The sequence below is a fragment of the Spea bombifrons genome, chromosome 5 (assembly GCF_027358695.1).
Source record: "Spea bombifrons isolate aSpeBom1 chromosome 5, aSpeBom1.2.pri, whole genome shotgun sequence".
Taxonomy (NCBI): domain Eukaryota; kingdom Metazoa; phylum Chordata; class Amphibia; order Anura; family Pelobatidae; genus Spea; species Spea bombifrons.
The window spans coordinates 14,026,939-14,049,293 of NC_071091.1; the positions used below are offsets into that span (position 1 = coordinate 14,026,939).

General features: G+C 37.2%; 1 protein-coding gene across 1 annotated transcript; it reads left to right on the forward strand.

Annotated features, from left to right (window-relative positions):
* Positions 1 to 5,536: 5,536 nt before the first annotated feature.
* HACD1 (3-hydroxyacyl-CoA dehydratase 1) lies at positions 5,537 to 19,092 on the forward strand. The gene is made up of 7 exons (XM_053467239.1): positions 5,537 to 5,704; positions 13,749 to 13,866; positions 15,679 to 15,697; positions 15,775 to 15,863; positions 16,976 to 17,097; positions 18,007 to 18,185; positions 18,729 to 19,092. The coding sequence occupies exons 1-7, from the start codon at positions 5,589 to 5,591 to the stop codon at positions 18,809 to 18,811; spliced, it is 726 nt and encodes a 241-aa protein (XP_053323214.1). The 5' UTR covers positions 5,537 to 5,588; the 3' UTR covers positions 18,812 to 19,092.
* Positions 19,093 to 22,355: the final 3,263 nt, after the last annotated feature.

Below are 22,355 nucleotides of genomic sequence, written 5' to 3' on the forward strand. Positions count from 1 at the left end.
GTAGACAGAGGCTTGGCAGTTGCTCCCTAAGTCAGGACGGAGATGGAAATTTGTTGACGTTCCCTGAAGCTGCCCAGGGATTCGCACACGCCCATTGAGGTGGGAGGGGCTTAGGAGAGACCTCTGCTCACATTCTACTTAACTGTGCGACCGAGCGGAAACAATGTAACTCTATTCATTGACTATGATAATGAATGATCGGTTATTATAGCATTTCAACTTATTTTATATAAAAAAATATATATATATTTTTTATCTATTGGATTGAATGAACTCTTACGGTAAAACGATTAACCATTTCAGTTCCAGCGAGCCAATGGAATGGTTTACCATATCCAAAGTAATACAGAAAGAAACCACCAACATGGGTAATGAATTCGATTTGTTTTATAAATAAAATAAATGCAGTGACATCATGCGGGTATTCAGTGAGTGGCGATGAGGTCAAGAGAAAGGATGGCGATTGGGAAAGACTGCTGCAGCCAGCTCCGGGAGAATGAGTATGTATTGTTCTTCCAGCATGACCTGAGTCATAGGGATCATGTGCTCACTCACATGCAAATCACATGATCGAAGAACAGCTGGTGCTCTGAGTTCATAACAAGCCAATTACAGCTAATGTAAACCCACACATGTTTTTTTATATATACAGCGCCATCATATTCTGTAGCGCTGTACAATGGGTAGTGTGCATAAGTGGGGTTCATTCACTAAAGTGAGAGTTTGCTGAGTAGTATTTAACTCTCTCACGTCACTATTCATTATAAAGGGCCAACACTCGGAGGTGTCTCCCTGGTAAAGGGCTGCGCTGGCCCTGTATAGTGTATAATTCAATGTGTGACTTTGTACAAATCTCACTGATTTAACTATGCATTATACAGGGCCAGCCAAGCTCTTCTTCCAGCACAGACCTAATATAAATATATATATATATAGATATATATATATATATATATATATATATATACATCCTCATTGTGATGTGCCTTCTTAATAGAGTAAGCAACTTCATCATAAGTAACAGAAATTGAGTACCGATGTGATATGATAATTAAATGCACCACACAAAAAACCTATAATCCGATGTCAAAACAGGTCACTCGCATTTAACCACTTGTGTGCTGTGAGGTGTCAAGAATGAGCTGTATGTATGTAGAACGCTCACATTACCAGTTGCAGCTCCTGCCGGTGCTGCCCTGTTTAACCCTGTACTGGTGCTGCGGCAGGTTTAATGCACTACTGACTAGGGGAGCGCAGCGTTGTCCCTGCCCAGTCACGGGATACACCCAATGATCCTGCATTACTGCTTACGAGTCTCTGCAGATCCCGGGGAGCGAGGACTGGATGGAAGCACAATAACAATTGTATTAGGTGACAGGTCACAGCACAGACAGCTGCTTTAGGAATAAAGTGACTTTCTTAATGTTTTATTGTATTAATAAAATGTATTATTATAAATTATTGTTTTCTATAGCGCCATCATATTCCGCAGCGCTGTACAATGGACAAACTGGACTAAACAAGTAGTGTACAACATAACAATTTGACTTACAGAAACAAGATTTAAGCTTACACTTTATTATATGTTTCCAGTATGTAAGTGTTAATATTCTTCCCTAAATATAGGTCTTCTTTTCATATAGTATGGAAAAAACTAAATGTGCTTTATCTGCCTATATATATAGGTAAGCAATGTATCAAGGCAATCCTGTGTTAAATAAAATAATATGAAACAGCCCAATAATACTTTTAAGAATTCTAGGAAAAAACATACAAATTAGGGAGAAGGTTTACTACTTTTTGATTCTTAACCCCATTTGTATATGCAGATTTTTAAATATACCCTGGAGAATCACACTAGGTGGAACTGCTTAGGACAGAAAGTTCCTTCTCTATACAGCTGGGCCGAGTTTATTGAAAGCCAGAACATGCATATCATATACAAGGCAGACGGCGGCACAGTGCAGAACACACAGACAGCTTAACCAAGTATATACAGAGCAATAAGATCCTGCGCAGGATTAGAGATATCCGATTCTTGTAAATCTGAGCATGGCAGTAAGCTGTGGTTTTAATGCTTTTAGTGAGCAAAAAAAGCGATAAACCCCCTCCAGCCAACAAAATATAACACCGTGATAGCTGGTCGTTAGCAGACATACTCCTAGAATTACTACCTGGGGCTCGGAATCGATCCAGACCTTTGCGAGTAATATGGGACATACAGAAGAATACCAAGCCGGGTTGGTATTTCTCCTTGTGCCGCTGAACACATGTAGATCTCCGAAGCCAGGGGGCAGCAGCTGCAACAAGCACCTGTTGGAGGCAGATTTCTTTGGGGATTAACTCTTTCAGTATATGGTATTTATACAGCATATAGGCAACTTATCTCATGAAAAGATACGGCCGGAAAAAAAAGAGGCAACAATATTTTGCCATAAGCGAAAAAGGCTATAAATATTGCAGATTGCAGGCATTATAAAAAACAGCGTCCGGTCTTAGATTTCTCTCCACAAGAAATGCTACTGTGTCGGAGATGTCATCTAACACAAACCGGAACGGTTTCTCAGTCTTTCCTAGAAGGTGAGGCGCTCACATACTTAATGTGACTAATTCACCTTTGCTCATTCAAACATTTGACCTGCATTAGAAAGAAGAACTTTGTCACTTTAACGCGTGATGAGTTAGCCATTCAAACCGTTTCTTTCAAGTAACCCTGAGTTGATTTAATGGCCGTTTCCAGCATTTTTCTCACGGAAGACAGGCAGAGTTGGTTCTGCATACCGAATAGTTCATGAGAGGTGATTTCTTGAAACTCGTCTCATTGACTTCTCAACGAGAACCATCATCATCATCATCATCACCATCATGATAGCTGAATGTCCCCGTTACATTTTCGTAGTGCCCTCCATGCAAATGTGTGGGACCCTGGGTTGCCCTTTTGTCATAGTCTTGAGCCTCGGACTATCAGGCCATTTGACTAGGTTTGGCAGCCTGTGACGTGACAGCTCGCCTGTTTACTAATGATTTAACACAATTATTGTCACGGTTCTAAGGATTGAAATATACATTTATATGTAACATATTTACAGGATAAACCATAGTTGATGTTAAACTCCATCATGAAGTTTATTTACAGTACAACCGGGCCAGTATGCAAACCCAGCGCAGTTTTTATTACACGTATAATTTTTTAACCCCTTCATAGCCAAGGGTTTTTCATGCCTGAAAGGCTATAGCTTGTCAGTGTTTAGTACTCCAATTTACACACACATATATATATATACATTGTACAGCGCTACGGAATTTCATGGCGCTATATAAAACAATAAATAATAATTATATATATATATATATATATCTAGTACTCCTGCACTCAGCCTTTACTCAAATTTAACCGGTACAATTGTCCAGGTGCTGTTCCACCAATATATATCAGTCCATATAGAAAATAATGGCACAGGACTTTACTAAAAAATCATAATAATTCATTTTCAATAATCGGTCTCATGTCATCGTTGTTTTGGACTATATCAGGGACCTTTGTCAAGATAATCAACAAAGTACAATTTAATTCTATATATACAAAACATGACTAATCCACCTTAATCAGCTGTAAGGTTCAACATCTCCCGAATATAATCAACCATAATCACCTCTCATATAACATCGGTGCAGGTATTAGTCACTCGAGATTAACAACAAAATTCATATATTTAGGTAAGTGGATATCACTGTGAATTTAACCCCACAAACATCTCCATATACACAATAGAACCAAGGTATTCATAGTTGGAGTTTGTCAACAGGCATGAGAGAATTAATCCAATATGTCGATTTTATATCTATCTATCTAAAACATTGTATAGTAATTGTTCGTTGAGTCCTTTCAGTGCCACTATACCTAAAGTATGGATCCATTACATTCCCGTTGCAGGGGGGCACTGGCTCTATCCCACCTCTTGTAGGAGCCGGGACATGGTCTGTCACCACAAAACAAAATTAGTTTAATTGATGTGTCTAGTTTTTCAGTTTTATCATCTCGATAGGCAGTCCTAATCGATGTTCTGTGGCCCCTAACACGCTCTTGTAACATTAGATCGGTTGTCCCGGTATATATGCCAACCCACAAGGACACGTCACCATATGAACAACAAATTCACGCAAGTATGTTATTATTCCATGTCTAATCTTAAAACATTTACCAGTGTGTGGGTGTGAAAAGTGCGTAGAGGACATCATATGGGGACATATTACGCAGCCTAGGCATTAATAACACCCCAGCCTCTGATACTTAGCGCTGGAAGCCGGTTTGTCATATCATTGCACAGGGCCCGATAATAACTATCTATCTCACAGGCTATATCCCCTCCTGTAACAAAATAAAGAGAGACTTTTTAACACTGATGGTAACGTTTTATCTTTTGAATCAATATCCCAGTTCTGTATTACAATCTTTCTAATCTCATTGGAGTCTGTATACAGATAAGTGATCAAAAGCTAGCGAAGCCTCTACTGCAGTAAATAAACAGGACAAATCTGATCAAGTAGTTTTTACAAATTGTACATTTCAGTACAGGCTCCGGTGACGTTAGAAAGATTGTAATACAGAACTGGGATATTGATTCAAAAGATAAAACGTTACCAACAGTGTTAAAAAGTCTCTCTTTATTTTGTTACAGAAGGGGATATAGCCTGTGAGATAGATAGTTATTGTCGGGCCCTGTGCAATGATATGACAAACCGGCTTCCGGCGCTAAGTATCAGAGGCTGGGGTGTTATAAATGCCTAGGCTGCGTAATATGTCCCCATATGATGTCCTCTACGCACTTTTCACACCCACACACTGGTAAACGTTTTAAGATTAGACATGGAATAATAACATGCTAAAGTGACTTTGTTGTTCGTATGGTGACGTGTCCTCGTTGGTTAGCATATATACCGGGAAAACCGATCTGATGTTATGAGAGCGTGTTAGGGGCCACAGGGGGCCACAGATCATTGATCGAGATCATAAAACCAATAAACCAGTAGCTAGACACTTTCTGCAATGTCAACATCAATTAAACCAATTTGGTTTGGCGATAGACCATGTCCCGTCTCCGAGAAAGGGATGGGCTTTTGGTGATTTATCACATCGATTACTTGTGTGGATGTACTTCCAGGTACTTAGGGGTTAATGCTCAATATAAATAATAAAAAATCATTACGTTTCCATGAAATTTCTCCATTAAGGTAAGGGTGTCTTGTTCCAGTCTGAGGGGCTCAAATGGTGTCACGGGAACTCATTCCTCACTCATACACAGCGTTGACCTTAAAAATCACACACAGGATGCGTCTGTGGACGGAGTCGGAACAGTGTTTTTTTGCTCATTTTCTTTCATTTTATTAATGACATATCCTAAACTTTGGATTGTATGGTAATTATTGTTCACCGTCGAGAAGTCCTGAGCAGACAGAGCTATTAAAGGCTCCTCCTTATGGCTCTATTATTGGCGGGTCTGTGTGTCACCAAATATTAGATTTGTCAGCCCCAGCTGTCAGCTTTGATTCAAGTTCCAGCCTGAGCCGCAGCTTGTGCCTGTGAAGCCATGGCATCGAGTGAGGAGGAAGGGTCCGTGGAAGAGAAGGAAAACAGCAGGAAAAAGACAATCGGCCCCTTTGCGACAGCATGGCTCACCTTTTACAACATTGCCATGACAGCTGGGTATGTACATACATTGGCGAAAAAATCTGCTCTATCAGAGAGTCATTCTGCACAACTCTTCAACACATTTATATACAATGAATGCCCGCTAGCTTCACTGCTAGCAGTGGGTGCGTATGTGGCAGCTGAGATCCACAGGGTTAACTATTGTATGGTAATTTTTCATTCTTCATTTTGACGACAATGCACCACTCAACCCCGCTGGCATTTCAAGGGTTAAGCAATGCTAGTGCTACTAAAGTTTCAAGGAACCAAGGGAGATGAGTAAATGATGACCTGCCCATTTAATATTTGCTGATTAACTCCTTCTGTGTTTTTTAAATGGACTAATAGATTGATTCACGCTTTAGGGTTCATCGGTCCTTTAAAAAAATTATAAAAACCAGGGTTAACTGAAAAAGAACAAAAAAAAAAGGTTTATTGGATTTATTTGCTGATTATTTGCTGTTACAATTGCACCAAGCAGGGCAAAAGAAAAGATATGTGACGGATGCATTGAACGGGACATGATTGCTTTTCTTTGCCTTGCATTTCCTAATACGGTGCATTACAGCAGCAGCTGCGTCATCCGCTTGCCGGCCCCTGTGGTTAAGTATAGCAAGATCCAAGCATGCCAGTGGGCGGGCAAACTGCTTCCCTAGGCACATTTTACAGTAACCGAGGCATGTAGCCCTCCATTCCACATAGCCGTATGATCACTGCGCAGGCATACAAGTATAAGTGAAGGTGATATCCGCTACATTTGCAATAGTGGGTCGTGTGGTTTTCATTAATTCATTCATTTTATCTATAGAATCCCCTTCAACATCTAACAATGGTAATTGAATCCATATATTTCATCGACTAGTTACAATACGAAGTTATTGTTAAGTTATTGGCCAGCCGCCAGTGGTAATTGAGCGTAAAAATATTTAGAACCTATAATAGTTACAAATTAGCTATTCGAGGGAGGTAATAGGTTTGAAGTACATGGACATTTTTGGAACTATTCCATTAAATGACATCACTATAATATCTTTTTGATTGGTTTTTATTTCATCTCTACCTGCATGGATGTGTTTGGTTAATCCTGTGCTTGTGGGTTTCAAATAGGTGTATTCCGTTATACATAGTACATAGGTGTCAGTAAATAGGTGGGAACTCTTAGGGTTTGACCCGAGTCTCAGGGTTTTTGCCCCAATCTCAGGGTCTCAGGGTGAAAGGCTAAAATCTCGGGGTCACACAGTCTGGAGCTGACTCCTTCCTATTCTATACTGCCAGGATCATATCTAAGACTCCAAACTGGTGCTTTTGCTTCCAGTAGGTTATGGCTGATATTCTTGTCTCAATTACATCTACCTTTAAGTAATGACAAGTCAAGGTTTCCATGAGGAAGTCATGAGGAAGTAACAAATTTGGCGAGTCACTACACAGAATCTTCACGACAGGCTATTAAAGGGTTAACATTTCCAGAATGTTATGGCATCTATTCTGTACTTCTATGTTGTTTCAGAGTAATGTGCTTTTTTGCTAAAAACATGTACTGATAGGTTGTTGCCATAGAAATGGAAAAGGTTTCTGTGTAGAAGTTTTAATTTGATTAAATCTTCAGAGGATAGAACAAAACAACAGTTTGCCTAGCATTTTACAGAGTACACTTTATGTTTTGGTGGAACAGCCCCTTTAATCTAATTTCTAACAAGTGCCTGGTACGAAAATATAAAATTACTTTCATGTGGTGAAAAATAATTGCAGCTTTAATTGTATGATGCTAAAAAATATCGGGGGGCTATGAATTTTCTGATGGAAAGTTTGAAGTGTTTTATAATCACAGCAACGAGTGGAATGGTTTAATTCAACATGGATATTTTCACGTTGTTCTCCATTGGGCATTGGCTGGTGTTATTCATTTTATAACAATAATGGGGGAAAGGAATATATATATATATGTATATATATATATATATAATATTATGAGTATTATGACCCCCTTCCACATTTTTGGTTGACTCATAGTCACCATAACCAAGACCCCGGCTTAGTATGCATTTGGGTGGCATACAGAAATTCTGGAGTGAGAATGAAAATATTACCATCACATGAAGCTCGCACGCCATTTAATCTTATTTGCATATAGGCAGAATGAAGACGGTATAAGACCTTTATAGCATGAGTGACATTTAAGGCTTTTGGGGGCCTACCAACAGGGGTAGGCAGGCTTTGAGGAGGACATTGTGTCCCAGAGCCACCAAGGATTTTTCTGTCACCCGCCATGATGCTCTGTAGATAACCATCGTCTAAGGATGGGAGATCTATCTTTGGTGCTCCAGATAATGTAGACTATATCTTCTAAGATACTTGGTCAGTGGTAGGGAAGTGGTGCTGTAGTCTCCAATTGTCCATCTCTTAAATATACATATATTGAGAAAATAAGTGAATTGCTGATATTCTGGCATTCAATTAATATTCAGATGCCCCAGTACCTGAACATGAAACATATTCTGCAAAGTACTTGGGAGATTTTTAGGCTCATGGAGGAAGAGAATCATTAGTATAATGTGTCCACAAAATAACAACTGTGGTTCTGTATTAAAGTGGATATTCAGCACAATTAAAACATCTAGATATAGAAACCAAGGCCCCATTTTAAATATATATTTCCATGATAAATATTATCTAGTGCGCTAGTATTTCTTCAGTCTGGTCCGCACTCTGACACCTGACAATGACATTACTTTTCTTGTAATTTTCTTTTTTAATAATTGCAGATCCCCTTCCCTTAATATTTCATACTTAGAATTTAGAAGCTCATCCCTTTTGTTGATGCTAAGATGCTCTCTCATGAGCTCAGGTGCAAGAGTCAGGCTTAATTATAGTAAACAGAAGACAATAGTAGGGAGAATGTAACAAAGGGAATAATGTGAATATTAGGCATGGTCCTGTGCCTCCAGAATGTAGGACTGTTCAGTATTTAATATAACCAGGGACAGGTTACCTGCAGACAAATATGTGTGAGTTACTCACAAGCATCACATCTATCCTGCATTGGAGAGGAAGTCAGATAACATACAATGACATGGATTAATTTATAACCCCCATAAAAGCATATTAAACTTTTGTATAGCCCATCGTCTTCAAAGGAATACTCATGTTGATTTATCTTGACCTGGCTAGTGGAATGCGCAACTTCCCTTCCTCCTTAAGACCATACTAAATAAATGTTTTTGTCGCTCATGCCCAAATGGGGAAAGAAATTACTTTATGATACCAAAGGCAATCTCATTAAACCCTGGATACATCTCTATTTATTTAAATCTATTTCATGCAAGTATAGGGACAGAATCACTTTAAACAGCATGTGTATGAAATTATTTTTTATTGACTTATATAGCGCGATCATATTCCGGAATGCTGTACAATGGGTAGACCGGATATAACAACCCTGCTCAAATGAGCTTACGATCTAGAATGCTTTCCTGAACGCTATAAAATTCCTTCTACGAATTCCCATCTATAAAAAGGGGCAACATTATTAAAGGAAGGAAGGGGTGGGAGTTACAATCTACTCTGGTCAGGTTACATTTATGCTGTCATCATTACCCTCCGCAGCTCCAACTACATTGTTCATAATTTCTTGACCTAGCGCTTTCTTTTCTATAACGGGTGATACAAGTATAGTCTGAATGTGGTGGCTCAGGTTGTTCGGATCTCTAGTCATGCTGCCCTTGCGCTTATAGCTCCAGGTCTTTCTGTATTGAGGAGAGAATTCACTGGGAAAAGTTCTTCCTTTATCTGAAACTTAGTTGTCTTCACTCAGCCTTGGAAAAACATTTTGGCATGACTGTCCCTTTAAGAGCTCTTCTGTCATTTGGAATTAGCAGATGTACATCAGCGAAGCCAAACTGAACCCCTATAGGGCCTATACAAATCCCGCTACATTGATAGGCAAATTAAAACAGAATTTGGTAAATCTACCAGCATCTGTATATTGAAGCCCAGGGCAACATTTTTATTTTTTATATGTCTGTAAGAGATTAATGTATTTTATCCTACTTATTTTAGATATTTATTTTCCTATGCAAAATGCCGATGTTTGGAAAACCTCTTCCACTTTAGTAAATATGATCTTCTGCCCCATAAACATCACTACATTTTGATTGTGTATCTCTTTTTACATAGTAGCCTGAGTGCAGTGAAGAGGGCAGATACACCAGCCAAGGATTATTTTGAGTGTGAGGTCTTTGAAGGTGAAGTCAAGGCATCTCAGGCCAGAGAAGGAATTTCGCTGGTAGGCAGCACATGAGAATGTGGAAATATGAATAAGCATTCCCAGAACCAAGGATAAAACCATAACGTTAAATTTCAAAAAATATTTTTGTGTTTTAATACCCGCATTTAGATTTTATCAATATTGATACCATTTATTTTGGCATCATGGTAAGCACAGGAGGCATAATATATTTGCAGCAATGAAATTTAGGAAGGGTGTTGGCATCAAATACATTTTTGAAAAAAAAGTTTGAACAACCCAGCCAGATGTAAGAGAAGGCTAGTCAATAATTAAACAATTTACAACAACAATATTTTATGGTGAATTTTTTTTAAATTCTGCATTCCAAAAATACTCCATCGTTGCTATTTGTACTATGGTTAGTGACATTGAGCACATGTCACCCTTGTCCATATATTTGGCAGAGGCTCAAGTAAACCCTGTGCCCTTGTGTGAAAACCTGCGTTCAGAAGAGTTCTACAGTCTTAAGGCCCCTAAAAACATTTAAGGAAAAACATAACCCTATTACAAATGCTAAAAAGACAAATTGTTTACTTGTTTTTCACCATCCACTGATATTAGCTTTTATGACTTGTTTACTATGTATTTGTTCAACCATGATTTACCTTTTCCACTTTTGTGTACCAACACAAACTAGATATTGTGTCTTTCCAGGGCAGATGGGACATTCTTTTATTTATATATGTATGGTCCATCATTTGGTGTGAATAATAAAAAATAGAGGAAAACATTTATTAATTTATTAATATTTATTATTGTGCAAGTTTACTTAGGATTACTTCCACAGGTGCCAGTGCTGAAGAGATGTACTAGGTATGTCTACAAGGCTGGTACTGTAACTTGTATACACATTGAGTTAAAATTGGCGCTGTTTACACCCATGAACATGCAGAGATAGTGATCTAACTACAGCCTGGTCTCCAAGACCTCTGTCTGCAAGACCTAGCATTGCTGGCCCCCAGCTGACACATTCAGTGTCATGACACTTGGTACAAGGGCTGGTTACACTGGAAGTGTTTGAATGCCCGAACAGAAGTTTGGCATTCCATACCTTTGGTGTCAAAGGTGACCCTGTGGGAAGCATTAGGCAGAGACCCTTCCTGGTCTCTGATAGCCTCTGTAATATAAAAAATAATACAAATATTTAAAAAAAAGCGGTATTTTAACAGACTCAGTCATCAAGATATCATTGGGGTACCCCATATTTACAAGAGAGATCCCTTGGGTCTACAGAGTCCCACAGAGGATCTATAGTCATATTGCTCCATGAGCAGTGCAAAAGAAAAATGAAAAAAGCTGAGAAAAGTAAAAAAACAGGTGACTTTTTTTAAAGACCCTTTTCTGGCTAAGCCCTAACCCTGCTTCTAACCTAAACTGCAACAGCCAAAATGTTGGGGCTATGTAGTAGAAGCTGCTTCCCTACATTATTGATGCATCAATGGCATGTTCTTTTTAATCACCATTATCATTAAACAAATGTTTTATTTAAACATTACATTTTATTCCTAGACATATAAGATAATGATGATGACATTTTCTTACATTGTGATGCTGTGATGTAAGCTTTGATTGTTAGGGGTAACAGTGTATACAGCGATGTTAAATCTTGGTGTTGGAATAAGATATAATCCACTGGGCTAACAACCTAGATCTGAAATTTTTTATGTTCAAATCCATTCAAATTTCCATCGCATCTCGTAATCCGGTTATATCCTGTATATGGGCCAACGAGGCAGATATCAATTACTTAAATCAGTTAGGCGCATGCCTATGTTTTGCATATACATCAATAATATACAGATGCGCTATAAGCAAATATAATAATATAATAATAGTTACTCCCAACAGCTGCAAATTACTTACTGAACAGAACAATGATTTTGTGTGAATATTACAGAGTGTAATTTGCACACTTTAAATATTATCATGTGTTAAGCTCATCGAGCGCTGAGTTTGCTGAATAACAGGTGTCAAGTATCATGTGTCTGACGGGCTTCATTACAACTTTTCATAGACAGTATATTTGGCAGATGAAGGCATGCGACTGGCTGGGAAAGTAACTACTGTTACAGTGTGCAGTTCAACTTGGTTTAACTTGTATAAAAAATAAATACAAAAAAAAAGGAAATTCTATAAATAAATGAAAACGCAAAAAAAAAAACCACCCCATATTGTTTGTATATATATCTGAGACACCCACTAGAAACAGAGAAATAAAATAATAATAATAATGAATAAAAATATATGCATAAAAGGTTGTCGTGTGTGTAGAGTTAAAATCAGGATTCGTAGAAAGTTTGGCCTCACTTTTATGAACGGGGATAACTTTCTCAGTGCGTTGTATTTTATAGCATGTATAGTTTTTCTCTAAACTAATAACCGTAAACTATGCATAAATGGAACATATAAGTGATATAAACCAAATAATTTGTGATCTGTGAAATATCTCTTTTAATGAGCGTTCCTTTACTTGATTGTGATTTGTTTGCTAGTGATTTCTTGATACTAAAGGGAGACCCCAACAATCACATGCGTTTAATGTATATGATAGCTGAGCCCTTTAAATTTCTCTGTGGTCCCCATTGCAAGCTCATAGGAGGGATTCTGCAAACCTCCCATATACATTTCTCCCTCTCCCTGCCTCCTAGCTATTGGCCAACCACATCTCATGACATGTGGTATATTGGCTCTGCAATCTAATGAGACCCCCATGCAGATGCGTGGAAAGAGCTCCCATTGAATTTAAGCAGCAAATTGGTGGAGGGAATTGATGGACCGCATGTCTGGAAAGAGCATTGCTAAACATCTTTCCCCTTTTGTGTCCAGGTTGTTTCTGCAAAGTGACCACCATCATGTGCATGGCTGTCAAATTGGTAATAGCTAGAACTTGAAAAGTCCTACTCCACCCAAAATGCAAGAACACTGTCTGCTGCTCAGAAATGGCCTTTTATAATGCTCACAATCAACATTGTGGATATTTAGCCATTTGGGAACCTTGGTTGAAATTCACAAGCCATGAGCATACACAATAATACTTACCGGTAATTGCATCCATCTGTCTGTCCCAAAGTGGAGTTTGTCCACAATGAAATGGGGCAGATACAGGCCAGGTGTCCTCCTCCTATTTCCTTATAATCCTCTTGGTGTCTCCCACTCCCCCCCCCTCCCATTCACCTAACTGTAGGGTTACCACCTAGACATAACATTTTATTGTTACTCAATGGATTTGAGAGCTACGGATAAAAATGTTTGCTTGCAAACTGTATTTAATGATAATTATAATTATGTGCATTTATACTGATGTACCCAAGCCCCCTCTTTTCTTCTGTCCCCTACTACTATGTTTCTAACGCAAAACAGATAAAAATGATAGTAATAATAAAAAAATAAATCATGGATGTGTTTTGCTGTAGCTCTGGATCTGCAGCTTCTCCCTTATGGTAAATAATTATATTTTGTTCATTGTTCTGTAAGTTTAAAGAATGCATGTTAAAGTACTTACAAGGTACTTTAATATTCATTCTTTTTTTCCAGGAGGCTGTGTGGGACACTGGAGTTTACCTTTAACATCTGTATAGCAGCTTTTGATTGAAGTATTCTTCCCACAATGTTGAGGGCCACCATCTGTCCAGTCCTTCAAGTTGCTTTATAGTGTCCTAAATTCCTGAAGTCCAGAAAAAGTGCTTTGTGTCAATACCTGATAATATTTTTCTATTCATTAATTAAAATGACACAAAATTGTATTTTAATGTATCTTGTCATTTTATCTTTCAGGTGGCTCGTTCTTGCTATTGCCATGGCTCGATTTTACATGCAGAAAGGAACGCACAAGGGTTTGTACAGAAATATTCAGAAGACACTTAAATTTTTCCAGACATTTGCTTTACTTGAGGTAAATTGCCATTTTCCTTGCTACTGACTTGTTTTATTAGCTACTAATTCTGGGTCCACTTTAAGGAGAAGCAAGGATTTTTAGAGAGTTGCACACCACATTCAAAGATGTTAAATTAGGTAGCAGTAGAATTGTCCAAAATCATTTTGTACAATTTGATTTTGTCTCACTCATTTACAGACAATGAATTTAGTTTCCATTAGTCCCTCCCTCTCTGTGTGCCCCAATGCACTCTCCCCCTGCCTTGTATCACTCACCTACTACCCTTCTCCAGCCATTGTCTGGTCTCTTCTGATCTCTCTGTGCAGCTGCAGAGTTGATACTTACAGGAGAGATGGGAGGGGAGCAAGAGAGGGAAAGGGGTGTAAATCAAGGTGTGAGAGAGTGTAAAGCTACAGAGAAAACCAATACAGGAGAGATGGGAGTTGGAGCAAGAAACGGCAAGGGGAGTGAGTCAGTACGTGAGAGAGTGTACAGCTGCAGGAGAGCTGACAAGAGAGGGGGGGAGGGAGCGTGTAGTGTACAGACAGGTACCTCATTAATGGTGTCCAGAGAAGGCTTTAAGTTGCTTGAGACTCTCATTTGGGTTAAAATGCAGTGCAGTCCCACTGATTCAACTCAATATAGCCAATATAGCCATGAAAAATAAACTTGGGGTACTTTTACATAGTGGTGGGCTAAGCAATATATGGCCATATAGTGTGATGGAATCACCAGTTTTTGTATAGTATTCACTGGGTATGCACTGAATTCTTGCTAAGTTTTGTTTATTTATTGGTCATTATTATTCTAGCAACAACCTGGAAATCTGAATTTGTATGCTTTTTAAGGTTCTGCACTCCCCTTTCTGTATACAGCTTTCCTTACAGACACTGATATTGTTAATTCTCATTTGCATATTAATTACCTAAGATTTATTAGTTTAATAACATTTGTTCCCCTGTCCATAAAGTTTATGTTTAACTCCAATGCCCAGTTATGGAAATAAGTGCTTACCTGGTGATAAAATGTAACTGGAATTTGTCCTTTTTTGTAGATTGACATAAAAACTTAATTTCACAACAGATAAGACCCACTGAGCCCATCTAGTCTGCCTGTTTTATCTGCTTTAAAGACTCACACAGTGCTTGATCTTGTCTTTAATTTAGGAGCTATATGCCATGCGTGTTTAAGTACATATACCACTTCTGCTTGGAGGCTGTTCCACTTATCCACCACCCTCTCAGTAATTTTTCCTGGCATTAAATAAAACTCCCTTGCGATAACTAAAAGTATTCTGTGGGCCTCAAGCTACTAGTTTTGAAATTGTACTCTGCTCTACTGCTGAAAACTTTAGATTTCCCAAAAATAACAAACATTGTTTCCTGGGGGGTTGTATTTGCTACTTAATAAGCAGCACCTGTTAGATTTATTGGACACCTGAATGCTTAACACTGTCCCCACTTTGAACCTTAACCACGTTTTCTGGGAACATTGCCAAAATGCTAATCACAGCATGTATAAACCTGTATGACCCAGTAAAACTAACATCTTCTAATTAACTCTGGATTGTCTAATTTATGTTTTGTCTAAGTGGAACAGCACCTTTAAGTGCTTTGGGAAAACACCATTTGAATCAACTAAATCCCAGTAGATCTATGATCATTAGGTCACAGCTCAAACACATAAGATAATTTATTCAATCTTTTTGTTTATTTTTAATTTATTAGCCAAAAGAATGAATCCTTAAAAACCGTGTGATCGAAAACCAGAAACAGCATGTATAACAGTGTAAAATGCTAAATAACGTTTGTTCATCTGTTTCTTTTTTAGTTGGTCCACTGCGCGCTTGGTAAGTTCTGATTTCATTGCATTTATTGATTTATGGTATTGCTTATGAAAGTACTTATATATTATTTCTTCATAAAGGAATAGTGCGCACATCGGTGCTAGTAACAGGGGTCCAAGTCAGCTCAAGAATTTTCATGGTTTGGTTGATAACCAACAGTATAAGACAGGTGGGTTTACAAATGCTGTCCCTTTTTTGTTCTTATGCTTCTGTTTAGTTGTAAATATCCGCTCCAATCCACATTAATGTCATTTATTTTATTTAACATTGTTAATGTTGATGAAAAATTATGAGCTCGATGCATCATTTCTATATATATTTCTTAATAAATATCCAAGATCAATGCAGCTCTTTTGTCGCTTAGGAGGCTAGACTTTGGCTCAAATGACATTTGTATGTTTCTTGGAGAAGTTCCTGGCAGTGCATGAATTATCTGCAGACAGAGCTGTTTAAGAAGAAGCGGAGCTCATACTTGGAGGTCTTGGGCTGCGGTCCATGGATCTCTACAGTTACCGCGAAAAGCATGAACATGTTGAAAAGTGTAATGGATACGCGATGTGCTTACCATTCATTTAACAACGCACAGTCTGGGGGTTTAATGCCATTGACACATTTATCTGATTTGCCCTATTAACTCTTACAGCAGGGGTACCCTGGACAGGTAAATACGTATCTGTTTCTTGAAAGCACACCGGGAAGGGGTTTGTGTGTATTTATATATATATATATATATATATATATTTGGCAACGTGGACCCCAGGATCCAAAAAACATATGTGATAACACTGTCGGTGTTCTCACCCAAATCACTTATCCTTATTACCCTAAGACTCTGATACTGTTTCAACTGCAATCCCTTAGGGCCAAGTGGTCTCCTTCATACCCCTTGATTTCTTCGTTTGTGGTTCCAGAATAGTTTGAAATCGACTACTAAGCAACAGACTGGGGTATAAAATAAATGTGAACTGAAAAGAAAACTTTATAAAATGAAACCAGTCGTGTCAGATTCAATTTATAGTTTTTTAGGTATCAGATTCCTGGTATTATTGCTTGTTTTCACTTGTGTTCTAAAAATATATTTTTCTTTACATTGTTTCATTTTTTTTCTGGTGACAGGTTTACTTTACATTTTTTTGTAACTAGTAATGCTGCTTCTTTTTATCAGAAAAGACAAAAGATCATTGAATTGGCATTTCCTATCACAATATGTTTGTACATGCAGTTGTTGACCTATTATAATTGTATTTTTTATAATACTATCGGTTACATTTTTTTTTACAGATCCAGAGTGAACATAGTGTTGTTCTTTTTCTAGTCGTGTGGACGGTGACAGAGATCACGCGATATTCCTACTACACATTCAATCTCCTCAATCACTTACCGTACTTCATAAAATGGGCCAGGTGGGTTTTCTTTTTTTGCTATTAGCACTTTTTTTTTGCATGTTTAACAAATATGGAAAGTTGTAATGCTTATCCCCTTACGGTGACTACAAATGCATTTGCCAACCCCTTTCTTAATGAATCTTTTTTATTAATACAATGTGTTATTAACCCATTCTGATATTTACAGTTACATTTTCACCCCTTTTATGTAAGCATATTAGCAAAAAAAAAAAAGGAATAGAACTTTACCTTTTTTCGCTTACTTGATCTCATGCATGGCCCTGTTTTGTGTTGTGGTTGGTAGGACTGGTTGCCAAAAGTAAAGGGGCCAACAGTGCATTCATAAACGCTGCTGGACGTATCTTTACATCAGAATAAGAAGTTGGACTTTTGTTCGGCCATAACACTGATAAAAATAATAATAATGTCAATAATAAATACTCATAGTATTATGGTGGCAATGGATAGTTGATTGTTGGAATCGGGCCCCTCAGCCATTGTCGCCTCCTTGCCCCGATGTAACAAAGTGATCTTGCAGTATCAGAAAGCCTTTATTTGTCGTTCTTCTTTTTTTAGTATTGCTACTTCCTTGGTAACAAAAGCCAAGGGAAGAGATTGACCTACATTCCATATTTTTAGCATAAAACACAGATTTCAAGATGTTGCTAAATACCATATCGGCTTTAGGCCAATTTCCACGTGTTTCCTTACATTTATTGACCTTAAACTAATTTGCTTCTTATAACCAGCACTTTACCAAACTTAGTTTTAATCAGATTTTTTTATTTTTATTTTTATTTTAAATTTCATTTTAGATTTTGAAAAAAGCAATAAATATAAGAATTCCTTATTTTTAATAAAAAGGTTAAAGGTATAGATTAATTAGTAATACTGAATAACAGACTTACAATATTTTTCTCTTTCCAGGTATAATTTATTTATTGTCTTGTATCCTATTGGGGTTGCTGGTGAACTCTTAACCATTTATGCTGCTTTACCGTATGTGCGGAAGTCTGGAATGTATTCTCTGAGACTGCCGAACAAGTACAATGTTTCTTTCGACTACTACTACTTCCTTATCATTATCATGTGCTCTTATATACCACGTAAGTGCCTGCAAATTTCTTCTTTTGCTAAACATTTGTATCCCAAGTAAGGGATGAAATATCCTTAACTATTTGTCTCTGAAAATGGGTATGGTACAGGAAACAGAGGACGGGCAATTTGAAGTGCATGCCTTTTTCTCTCCTGTAGCCCCCCACAAATGATGTTATCTGAGCCCTTGCCCAGTGTGTTCATGGTGATTTGGCTCCAGGCGTAAACATAAATTGGGAATTAAAATTACTGTTTTTTGTAAGCAGACTTCTATGGAACAATAATCCAAAATCATATCGAAATATACTATTATTTATTCAAAGCTTTCTGTATCTGCAAAATGTACAGAAAGCACAAAATAGATGGAAATTTACAGAATAATGATAACTTACCGAAGCAAGTTGCACCCTACAAGACCTGTCCACAACCGTTTTCATATAATTTACTGCCTATTGATAATAAATCATGGCCAACTGGTGGATTCCCTTGGATTCAAGGGAGGATGGAATAAAACATGGATGGAATTGTTATTTTCTTTTTGTTTCTTATTCCAGTATTCCCCCAACTGTACTTTCACATGCTGAGACAGAGAAGAAAAGTCCTCCATGGAGAAGTAATCATAGAAAAGGATGACTAACCCAATCACATCAGCCTTCTTGCTGCTGACGTCTCCTGGCATCGGGTCCTGGAGAACCTTGTATAATGGACTATGTCCCCATCTGTCTTTTTTTTTTTTAAGATACACATTGAGATCAGCATTGTCACCTTTGTATGTTCCAACCCCTGGTCTGTTCATTTTTCATTTGTTTTTTAAACATCTACATTGACTCATTTTCCTTACGTTAATGTTTGCATTTTGCTGGTCATCTTTTATAGGTGAAATTACATTATTCTAAATGAAGTATCAACAACTTAAAACGGATCTCGCTTTTCTCTCTTAATTTTGTTTTAATTCGCCAGATATTTGCAGAGCAGGTATTTTATACAGATGACATCATCTATTTGGCAATTTGAATTACCAACCTGGAGGTCATCTCTCAACCATAAAATATTAAACCTTTTTTTTAAATATTCCATTATTCTTTTGCAATATACCTATTGAGATATTTTATTAATTAATAAAACAGTGGCCCCAACACAACTTCCAAATATCAGTTCTTGTATCATCAGGCACTTTAAGATATGTCAGGTTGGTGATTCAGGCTACAAGTTAAACTGTAATAAATTATAAGAATATAAATATCATTGGACTTCCAACCAAAAAGGCAATTACTGCTGATGAAAGATCCATGTTATTGCATGGACATCTGTCTCTAGCTTTATGTTTTAATGAAGCAACAACTATCATGGTAAAAATTAATTTTATGCTCATTAGACTTGATTAGAAAGAGGCTCTATTTGCTAAATATTAATGTCACACTGAGACAAGTCAGCAGAGATTTACTATTTCCTAATGGCCTTTAACTCAATAAAAGCTATTGATACCTCGATGAATTTGAGATTATACACACAGTTTCTGTTCTGAGCAGCATGGTATAATAACTACTAAAGCTGCTTTCTGAACAGCTTAAACTGATAATACAGAAGAGAGAAAGAGAATGAAAATGGCCCTTTTGTTGGTCTAGCCTATCAAACATGATGATTTAAATGCACATGAGATAGAATTTTCCATATGTCACTAAAGTGGTGACCCAAGAAGAAGAAGTATGTAGTAGACTTGTGCATTCGTCTTCGGGCGAACATGAAAACGAGCACGAAGAGGCCGTTTTTTTGTTCGTTCCGAAGGAACGTAGAACAGAATACAGTGCCGGCAAACCGTAGGCGAAGACGAAGACTCACAATCACGAAGAATCGAAGATTCTTCGTGATCGTCTTCGTTTTTGCCGCGCAACCGCCAAAATTTCAAACTCGTCTGTCCAATCAGCTCACTCTTGTGACGTAACGCTAAGGGTCTCGTCCAATGCCTGTGCTGCTGTTTTTTGAATTCTGAAGGCGCCTTTATAAGACCAGAGCTTGCCTGAGAGATCCATTCATTTTTCGCTGTGACTGCTTTGGCAACACTGCTGTGCTGCATCCGAGCGTTACAGAGAGAGATTGTTCTGTTCTGTGTGAGACTGGTAAGCCTTAGCCTGCCATTTCTCACTGTGTACTTCATCCTCACTTCAGTGCTACTTAATTAATATATTTAATAATAATAATTTGATTAATTTAATTTTTTTAAAATTAATTTGTCATCAACTTTAGTGTAAGTGCTGTTGAGTTGACAGTGCACCCAGTGCCTCAGTGGCACTGGGGTGCCCTTGCCCTGGGCTGGCACTAGTGCCTATTGCCTGTCCTGCTTAAATAAATTAAATAGAATTTATAAATTACAATTTAATAGAATCTATAATTTAATAGTTCATTATAATATTATATATATATATATATTTGTCAGTCATATATATATATATACTATAGTATACTAGTGTAGAGTGTACTGTAGACATTCATCTACTAGTGTCTAATTTAAAATCAGTAATATTAATTAATATAATTAATAATTGAATTCATTATAAAATATATATATTTGTCAGTTATAGTTAGTAATAGTATATTAGTGTAGAGTGTACTGTAGACATTCAGAACATCTACTAGTGTCTAATCTAAAATCAGTAATATCAATAATTCTCTAATTCTTTCTTATCTTAATAGTTAATTAAATTAGCTATAAATAAAAGTAATAATATTAATTAATTACTACTAGCGTATAGTTCAGCTAATCTTATTAGTACTGGTGCTGCAGCTCTATAGTTTGTGCTTTGTTTTAGCAACAGTAAGAGACCAAGTCAATTTTTCTTAATTAATCTTTCATTTTATTTCATTTGTTTTGCTCACCTCAATCCATCAGTGAAGTGAACTTGTTGGGCTAGTGAGTGCAGCCGCATAAGTGCTGTGTTTTTTTTTGATCAGCAAGCAGTGACGTTAACTGTTTTGCAAAGATTTTCTCATTTATTTTACATTTTATTTCAATTTTATTAAAAGTACCCTTAGTGTTTTGCTCACCTCAGTCCATCAGTGAAGTGAACTTGTTGGGCTAGTGAGTGCAGCAAGCAGTGAAGATAACTGTTTTGCTGTGACATTTTATTTTATTTCTAATTCTTTTCAAGAAAAATTGACTGTGACGAGCTGTACTAAGCAAAGCTTCAAGCTACTAGCTGTAGTACTAAAATAATTCTAATCTTCTTTAATCTTAATCTATAATATATTATAAATAATAATATTCTAATTCATAATCTATAATATAAGTAATTCTAATTCTAAATTCTAATTCATAATCTATATTCTTCTATCTATAATACATAATATATAAGTAAATTAGTTCTAATCTATTAATATTATATAACTTAATATTAATTAATAAATCATATACTGAATCTGATTTAACCTCACTTTAGCTTAGTGGGTTTGAGAGCGTCTGCCTAGAGGTAGACTTATAGTAAGGAAATATAGCTTTAGGCTAGCATAGTGGTAGGCTAAGCTCTTAGGCCCGTGTAAATTCAAATTAAAAATAAAATACTGCTAGTTATTAAATAGTTAATCTTGAGTTAATAATTTAAATAACTTTAGGATTTTGGCAGATTGCACACAGCACAGTGCAGTAGTGCATAGTTTTACTTTTTAAGCAGTAGCACTGAAGAGAACTTCCTCTAATTTTTTTGTCTTTAATTCGTTTTTCCTTTTTTTTATTTTTTTATTTTTTTTTTATAGTTTTTTAAACACTACACTACACTACACTACACTACACTACACTACACACACAACACAAAATTTGAAATGGATCCTCCTTTTGGGACTAAGGAGGGACAAGCTCCATCTACCACCACCACCACCAGCACCACCACCAGCACCACCACCAGTTCTAAGATGCAGCCTTTGCGTCAGTCTAGTCGGCCAAGTAGGCCAAGCTCTCGCTTATCATTTGGGGAAGCATTGCTTGAAGGATCATCAAGTAAAGGAAAGGCACCAAAAGCAGGCAGTAGTAGTGCGGCTAGGCCCACAAGCTCTATGGTTTTTTACGGAAAGCCTAAAGCACCAGAAGCACGTTCAAAGTTAAAGGGTAGCACAAGTAGTACCAGCCCAGTGACTAAAAAGAAGTGCCTTTTGCCCCAAGCAGCATCTTCCCCATCCACCAGCAGCATGCA

Coding starts and splice junctions, on each gene's coding strand:
- HACD1 (XM_053467239.1), top strand. CDS start 5,589: ATGGCATCGAGTGAGGAGGAAGGGTCCGTGGAAGAGAAGGAAAACAGC. Junction 15,864..16,975: donor TAACCAACAGTATAAGACAG/GTGGGTTTACAA, acceptor TTTTTTTTACAG/ATCCAGAGTGAACATAGTGT. Junction 18,186..18,728: donor CATGTGCTCTTATATACCAC/GTAAGTGCCTGC, acceptor TTCTTATTCCAG/TATTCCCCCAACTGTACTTT.